General features: G+C 40.2%; 1 protein-coding gene across 1 annotated transcript; it reads left to right on the top strand.

Moving 5' to 3' along the window:
- The first annotated feature begins 692 nt into the window (after positions 1 to 692).
- LOC149191522 (uncharacterized) lies at positions 693 to 1,751 on the top strand. The gene has a single exon (XM_089406670.1). The coding sequence runs from the start codon at positions 693 to 695 to the stop codon at positions 1,749 to 1,751; it is 1,059 nt and encodes a 352-aa protein (XP_089262796.1).
- The last annotated feature ends 7,102 nt before the right edge of the window (positions 1,752 to 8,853 follow it).

The raw sequence follows: 8,853 nt of genomic DNA, 5'->3' as shown, positions 1-8,853 counted from the left end.
CCGACATCAAGATTTATGACTTCATGCTTTAGGGGGAAACTGTTATAGACATATTAGGGCACTTCAACCCCAATCTTATATGTCGATAAACTAGGGCCCTTCAACCCCTAAAAGTGTTGTTTCATACCCTAAAAGATCATGGGCAACTGATTACATAATTCCCCAAAAGTTCCACTTGAAAAACCATCCAGAAATAGCTTAAACTGGACCATATTGACTGCTACACTTGCCAGGTGCGATGTATACTTAGTGGTACATTGCTTAGGTGCGATGCATACTGATTTGGTCTTCTGTAGGGTGCGATGGGAGAGAATGGACAAATGTCCAAGACAGTTTGCTAAGTGGAGGCTCACGGAATCTTCTAGAAACTTCTCCTATGACACTTGCCTCTCTGAATTTACCCAGGGATGAGTAAGAGATCCAAGAAATCTCCAAGTGGAACCAGTTGCAACAAGTGGAATGACACTAATCAAAAACACAGAGATGACTCACACCATTGCACACATCTATAAATGGATCCCTCATCTAAGAGATCTAGAGGCTGGAATTTTGTGAATTGCAAGTGCTGATAGTTTGTATTTGAGCAACTCGATCTCCCCTCGCAATGGCATCAGGAATGGAATGACTATATTACTGCATTATCAGAATCCCATATTCGCATCAAACAAGGTCCTGATGAACTCATTTGGTGTATGGCGGATCATGGTATATACGCTCCAAAGTTTGGATACAGAGCACTCATCTCTCACAGAATACCTGATCCAATACCTTCGTGGTGGCATATCATTTGGAAGCTAAAGGCTCCACCTCGCTCCAGACTATTTTTCTGGTGTGCCCTCAAAGGTATCGTCCCCACGGGCGAACATCTTACCCGCAGATCCATCTATGGTCCTTCCTGGTGTACATTTTGCAAGGCTGCATCAGAGACCTCAGATCACATTTTTCTACACTGTCCTGCTGTTCACACCCTATGGACCAACATATGCACTCAATTGGGCATAGCAGGGAATTGGAATGGGGACGAACTATCGGGTGCTTGGACTGCATGGACTCACAGTCACCCGGGCTCCAAACTTTTAAATCTCCCCCTCGTGGCAACATGGTATACCTGGCTTGCGCGGAACCGTGTTATTTTCGAGGATCAAACAGTATCTTGGACCCGGATAGAAGCTACCATCATCGCCGCGTACCAAGAATTACCAGACCCTCCTCCACCTCGAACCAGGTCGATACAGGCCATGCCCAATATTGACAAATCGACCCCGTGGGCCTTCTTCGACGGGGCAGCAAACCAAACGGGATGTGGAGGTGGATTCGTGCTGCACATAAATGAACATCACAGATACCTTGTTAAAATGGGATTCGGCAGAGGATCTAATAATTTTGCTGAGCTTTCTGCCATCCGGAATCTATTACATTTTGCTTTAACACATCAGCATTCAAATCTCAACATTTTTGGGGATTCAATGATGGTCGTTAACTGGATCAATAATGTCACTACATGTCATGCACACACACTCAGCAATATATTACATGATGCTCTCACACTCAAAGCAGCATTTAATCATTTCTCTTGTTTACACATTTACAGAGAACATAACAGCGAGGCTGACAAATTATCCAAAGAGGCCTCGATACTTCCCAGAGGCGAATGGCTAATTGTGGAGCAGAAAGGAACTGAAGAACGCAGGTTCTACCACAGGCCATACATAGACCAGAGAGAACAGAGGGACAACAGTCCCGATAGCTGACAGTAATGGATAGTATATTTTGACATGATGGAACTGTACATAACTATGGTTATTATTTTGTATGTAAATGGATCCTTTGTGAACTCGAATAGGCTAGAACAGCCAGACATATGCATGTACCTAGCTCAATTTTGTAATCTGCTCTGATACAACACCCTGTGAGGTGAATTTTGTATGAACATCACAGCAATGCCAATGGCATCTACTATATGTAATTTTCTAATCCTAATGAAAATTACTGATTTTTCCAGTGGAAAAAAAGATAGTTTGTATTTGAGAAAAGAACATTGTATTTTTGGGGTGATCTTACTATTTCATGAGGTGAAGAGGGCTTTGATGCTAGTAGGATGATGCTGGATTAGAAAACTGGGTTGTAATTCTCCCTTATATTTAATAAAGCTCTTCGAGTTTTCTTCCATATAACTATGCAATTGTGAATGTTATTATTTATGAATGCCATTGTATGTTCATTATATTTCTGATTCTGTAATGTTTATGATATAGTAGATCAAGATGCTTTGACAATTCTTTGTTACTGCGTTTCTATAGGTACTCTCCAAGCGGGATAAGTACGAAGAGGAGTTGCAAGCTCTGTCAAAGGGGAGAGAGATCAAGCAAGGAGTTAAGCGGAAGATCCAGGTTGGTTCCTTTGTCTCTCTCTTATCTATTATACAGAGAAGAAATTGCGAATTGCTTTAAACTGTTGTTTCTAGGGTAGCTGCCAAACCTAGAGGGCTAGTCAATCAAAAAGACAATAGTTTTCCCAGAAACACATATGACGAAGCATGCAATTATATGCAAGTTCATGGGGCTATGGCCAACAGAAAGGGCTTTACATGTTTGGATAAGGAGCCATTGGAAGCCAAAGGGGGAAATACATTTACATCTGGGATCTAAGGGTTTTTTCACAGTAGTGTTCGCAAGCCTAGAAGACAAAGACAGAGTGTTTGAAGGGGGACCCTATTTCTATGCTGCAACAGGACTCTACATGCAGCCATGGATGATGAACTTTGTCCTGAAATGTGAAACATTCACTTCAGTACCGGTTTGGATCAGACTATATTCCCTTCCTCTAGATTATTGGTTGCTAGAATCTTTGAAAACCATAGGCAACAAGCTGGGACATTTTCTAAAAATATCAGAGGCAACTCTGAAAGGGAGATATACCTCCTTTGCCTGAATATGCGTGGAAATGGATCTATCCGGAGCCTTGCCAGAAGCGATCATTTTAGAAATATATGATGAAGAATGGGTGCAAATAGTGGACTATGGGCACATACCATTCAGATGTTGCAAATGCCATGAACATGGGCATCTATATAGAGACTGCCCTACAATCAACAGGGAAGATAATCAGAAAACCACTGTTGAGAGAGACCATGAGGGTTTCACCAAAGTTGGGAGTAAAGGAAAAGGAGGAAATCATCCACACAAGAAGGCAAATGAAAACAAACACACAAGATAAAACAGCTTCAAGATCTTGGAGGAAGAAGAGGGGAACAAGGAGACAGTCCAGGACATGGGGAATGTAACAAAAGAACAGGATAAGGTAGCTGACATGGAGGAAATCACAGTAGAAAATCAACAAAAGGATGATCTACCAAACCTGATGGAGATTAGTAGGGACCAGGATATGACTCGAAGTGAAGTAGGAACAGAGGACCATGAATTACAGGAGATTCTGGACAAGGAAAATCTAGATCTAGAGAAATTTCTAGAACAAGGTAAAAAACTAGGGGTGGAATCCCTGCCAATAGAGGACCATGATAGTGTACAACAAATCTTTCTCTGGAGGTCACAAGCAAAGGGATCGGGAGTCAAAGGAAATCATGAAAGCCAGGAGCCAAGTGGGGTCAAGATGATGGAGAATCCTCAGGCACAATCTCCAAAGAACTCAGGTAGGAAAAGAGGAAGAATGTTAGATACCTAGGGGGGTTAATATGGGGTACAAAGGGAGGTACCCAAGGTAATAATGTAATAATGGGATGGGCCATAGTAATAAATAAGGTGGTTAACCCATATCATGTAAGGGACCACAAGTAGTTAATAATAATGTAAGGGGCCCATGGTATTAGTTGATGGTATGAGGGAACCATGGTAATGACCCATGGTATTGTATGTATGAGGTATATATAGAGGCTAGAGACTCCAAGTCAAGGAATATAGTGAAGGAATATTGTATGAACAAGCATATGGCTTGTGGAGTGTTCTCCTTCCTTAAGGAGTGAATGTATGGTGTTGCCCTACCTTAAGGGTTTGATATCAATAAAGAAGCATTTCTATCTATTTCTCTCTTATTGTTTCTGGGTTTATTTCCATCATCATATATTTCTGGGTTAGATCTATAACAAGTGGTATCAGAGCACTTTCTTGGGCACAAAAGTGGAGAAATCTTTTTTTATATTTTTGCAGGATTTCAGGGGCGGCGAGTTTGCAGATCAAATCTGTACATTTTGGTGCAAGATCTACTAAATATAATTGTACATCTGGATTATTTATGAAAAATAGCCAATATCAAAAAAAAAATCGTTTGAATCGGAGCCCGAATGAAGGAGATATCGCTGATTTTAAAATCAGTGGGGTTGCAGACAAATTTTCAGGGCAGCAAGTTTGCAGCGCAGATCTAGACGTCTTGGTGCTAGATCTGAAAAATCTAATTGTAGATCTAGGATCTTTGCGAAAAAATACCTAATTTCAAAAAAAAATCAGTCGAATCGGAGTCCGGATGAGAGAGATATCGCTGATTTAAAATCAACTCTTTTTGTAGAAATTTTGGTGACGACGGGAGAGTTGCAGCGCAAATCTGAAATTTCAGTGTCGGGATCAAGATTTTTATCACATGGGTAGATGCAGAATGATTGTTCCATTTCTGAAAACAGGTCATAATAGGGATTCTAAGCAATATTGACTAAACTGTGACAATTTCAAATTTTCGCCAAGTAAGTGAATTTTTTCAGAACCCTCTTCATGGCGGTTCTATGTTTTACAGGAAAAGATAATGGTCCTACAATTGAAGAATACATAAAAACACACAAGTTATTATGGACACATCATTGGAGAACTTTTGTAGTGCTTAATTTTGAAGATGAGGCAGCCACATGGTGGGATTACTTAACCAAAAGAAGTGTTCCAACCTGCCCGATGGAGAATTTAAAAAATTACTTTTAGACAGATGGTCTCATGCCAGAGAACAAGATAAAGAGAAACATGTGGGGCTATTTCCTACTGGTATATCCTTATTGCAGGTTCATGGATTGATTCAGAACGAGAAGATCATTGTTTCTATAAATCCTAGTTGCAAGCATAATTTCATCCATGTTAATTTGGCAAAAAAATTGCAAGTTCCTGCAAAAAACATTAAAAACACACAGGTGGAGGATGAGGATGTTCAAGTGTATAAGGATTTGAAGGCTTCTATGGATAATTATTTGTTGCATGGTGATTTTAATACTTCAGAGATGGATAATATGGATGTTGTTTTGGGATATCCTTGGATGGAATCTATGGGTACTATCAATATTAATGTGCAGAAGAAATTCCTGAAGCTCTGGTATAAAAAGAAGAAAATTACATTACAGGATATTTCCATCAAGAAACAGGTAGAGTCCACGGAGGTTGACGCGGAAGATGTTCTAGGGACTGACATAACAGATGATGAGCAGTTGATGGTTGACAATCAAACACAAACAGAGGCTGAAGCCGAAAAGGTAACAGGTGCCGACACATCTGATGAGGGTTCAGTGGTTGAAGTCATATTGGAAAAGAAGACACCACAACAGGGTGAATTAAAGAAAAAGACATCGTGGGTTAAAACTTCAACATATCATCACCCACATCACCCCGCAAGACAACCATCAAGATGGAAACCAAGTAGTCACAAGGACAACAATCCTCGTATGACGGATAGTGAGGAGAGAAGATCCACCTACTACACATCAACACAGAAGATCTGCCACAGCCAACTTCCATCTCAAGCAAGTGAGGCACCAGCGAGATCGAGGGTTCACCTTTTTCTTGGATGGCTAGATGCACGTGCATGGTATCAGTGGACTACTCTTTTGAGTAGATCTTATTATTTATGTTCTTCCCATGTTTCGGGGACGAAACATGCTAAGGGGGGTGGAATGTTATATACCTAGGGGGGGTAATATGGGGTACAAAGGGAGGTACCCAAGGTAATAATGTAATAATGGGATGGGCCATAGTAATAAATAAGGTGGTTAACCTATATCATGTAAGGGACCACAAGTAGTTAATAATAATGTAATGGGCCCATGGTATTAGTTGATGGTATGAGGGAACCATGGTAATGACCCATGGTATTATGTGTATGAGGCCTATATAGAGGCTAGAGACTCCGAGTGAAGGAAGATAGTCAAGGAATATTGTATGAACAAGCATATGGCTTGTGGAGTGTTCTCCTTCCTTAAGGAGTGAATGTATGGTGTTGCCCTACCTTAAGGGTTTGATATCAATAAAGAAGCATTTCTATCTATTTCTCTCTTATTGTTTCTGGGTTTATTTTCATTATCATATATTTCCGGGTTAGATCTATAACAAAGAAAGAGGCAGAATGAACTGCTGAGCGAATGTCGAAAATTGTTGATCAACTCAGGTAAGATGAAAGATCTTACCAGTTATTCCTTTACTAATCTTTCTTAATGAAGTTCACAACTTGGAACATTAGAGGAATAGGTAATAGAAGGAAACAAAGAAATCTTAGTAACATAATGAAAGAAGAAAAACCAGACATGGTTTTTATTCAGGAGACTAAATGTTCGATGGAAAATATAAGAGATATTCATAATAAGTGGTTATTCAATTATGAGTATTTAGAGGTCAAGGCAGATCATTCGGTGGGGGGGTTCTCACTTTGTGGGACCCACAAAAATTGGGAATTCTGGATGCTAAAGCATCCAGGAACTACCTTTCCCTGATATGTCAACCTATAGGGGACAAGGAGATATACATGATTACGAATATTTATGGACCTCAAAAGCTAGCAGATAAGCTCAAGCTTCTCACTTCCCTGGAGGAACTTAGAGAGAGATATCCCACTCTCCCCTGGATCATTGCAGGAGATTTCAATATGATAAGATCTCTTTCAGAAAAAAAGGAGGCACTAGACAGCTAGGCAGAGACTCCATGGCCTTCCAGAACTTCATTAGGAACATGAGGCTGGTGGATACTGAAACAATAAATGGAACTTTCACTTGGAACAACAAAATGGGAGGGGCCCATCAAGTCGCTTCCAAACTTGATAGATTCATGATTTGAGAAGACCTCTTTCTCTCAGGACCTACCATGACAACCTCCATTCTGCCCTTTGGAGGATCAGATCATTGGCCTGTACAACTGGAAGCCACCTTTATGGGCACTTCGAGAAATAGACCTTTCAGGTTTGAAAATGCCTCGCTCTCACATCCTAATTTCACTAATAACGTTTAGACATGGTGGAGAGAGGAGTTGAATATTCAGGGTTCAAAAATGTATATGCTCCAGCAAAAACTTAAACATATAAAATCCCATCTTAAAGTTTGGAACAAAAATAAATTTGGAGATATCTTCAAAGAAAAAAGAGAAAATGAACTAAAGCTCCAAGAGATCAATCAGATCATCATCACAGATGGCTTCACCGAAGAGAAGCAAAAATTAACTGACTCTCTGCAAGAAGAATGGGAGAATTGATGCTTACAAGAAGAAATTTTCTGGAGGTAGAAATCAAGAATACGATGGATTAAAGAGGGAGAAAGAAACACAAAATTCTTCCACAAAACCACCATAGCTCATAGGGCACACAATAGAATCACAAGGTCAAGGATTCTCAAGGCATTGAGCTAGTTTCTCACAGTGATATGGAATTGGTCCTTGTTCAGCACTTCTGCAACATTGCAAAGGAGCCTCTGGAGGATAGATCTAGGTTCATTGAAAATTTTACTCAATATATCCCTCAGTTGGTTACCAGAGAGGACAACCACAATCTCAACAGGCCATTTTTGGAAGAGGAGGTCAGTGAAGTGATTAATGAAATGCAGAGTGGAAAAGCACCAAGCCTAGATGGATTCAATGTATACTTCTTCAAGGCCTGTTGGGAAACTGTCAAACATCCTCAAGGTGGTGGAAGACTCAAGAAGATCCAAAAAGGTACTAAAGGCTCTGAATGCATACTTCATAGCTTTGATCCGAAAGCAGGAAAAGGCCATGACTCCAGATGGTTTTTAGCCCATAGTCTTATGTAATGTGGTGTATAAAATTATCTCCAAAGTAATAGCCAATCGACTGAAACCACTTCTACCCTCTCTCATTTCAGAGGAACAAACAGGTTATGTGGAGAGAAGACAAATCCTCAACAATATCATCCAAGCTCATGAGGTGGTACACTCTCTCAAAAGCAACAAACAAGCTGGCATGATCATTTAGTTGGACCTCATAAAAGCCTATGACAAATTGAGCTGGGCTTACATAAGAGCAATTCTAAAATCCTATGGTTTTGATCAAAACTGGATAAGATGGGTCATGGCATTAGTTACCTCAACCAGTTTTTCCATACTGCTTAATGGAGCTCCTCCAAGGACCTTCACTCCCTCCAGAGGGCTCAGACAAGGAGATCCGCTTTCACCATTCCTCTTTGTCCTCATGATGGAAGGGCTTGGTAGAGAGATTAAGATGGCAAATGCTGAAGGAAGAATTCAAGGTATCAAACTTACCACAGATGGAGAGGCAAACACTCATCAACAACTTGTAGATGATACTATGTTGCAGAGCATACCTACCGTCAGGGAGGCCAGAGAAATTAAAAATATCTTACATGACTTTTCCATGGTAGCAGGCACTGAGGTAAGCCTTAACAAGTCCAAAGTTTTTTTATTTAATACTAATATTGCTATTTAGAGAAATATTACTAGAATTCTTGGATTTCAAAGAGAACAACTACCTTCCAAATATCTTGACATTCCTCTTACTGACAAACTGCTAAGAAATAAAGTGTGGGAACCCATTTTAAATAAACTTTAGGACAAGATCAAAAAATGGACATGCAGATCACTAAATCTGGTAGGATGCCTTGTGCTCACATAGGCGGTCCTGCAGGCCATTCCCATTT

This window comes from Pinus tabuliformis, chromosome 2_2 (genome assembly GCF_031772625.1).
Source record: "Pinus tabuliformis cultivar Carrire ecotype Pingquan chromosome 2_2, CPIR1, whole genome shotgun sequence".
In the NCBI taxonomy this organism is placed as follows: domain Eukaryota; kingdom Viridiplantae; phylum Streptophyta; class Pinopsida; order Pinales; family Pinaceae; genus Pinus; species Pinus tabuliformis.
This window is presented reverse-complemented; position numbering and strand designations above follow the sequence as displayed.

Coding starts and splice junctions, on each gene's coding strand:
- LOC149191522 (XM_089406670.1), top strand. CDS start 693: ATGGCGGATCATGGTATATACGCTCCAAAGTTTGGATACAGAGCACTC.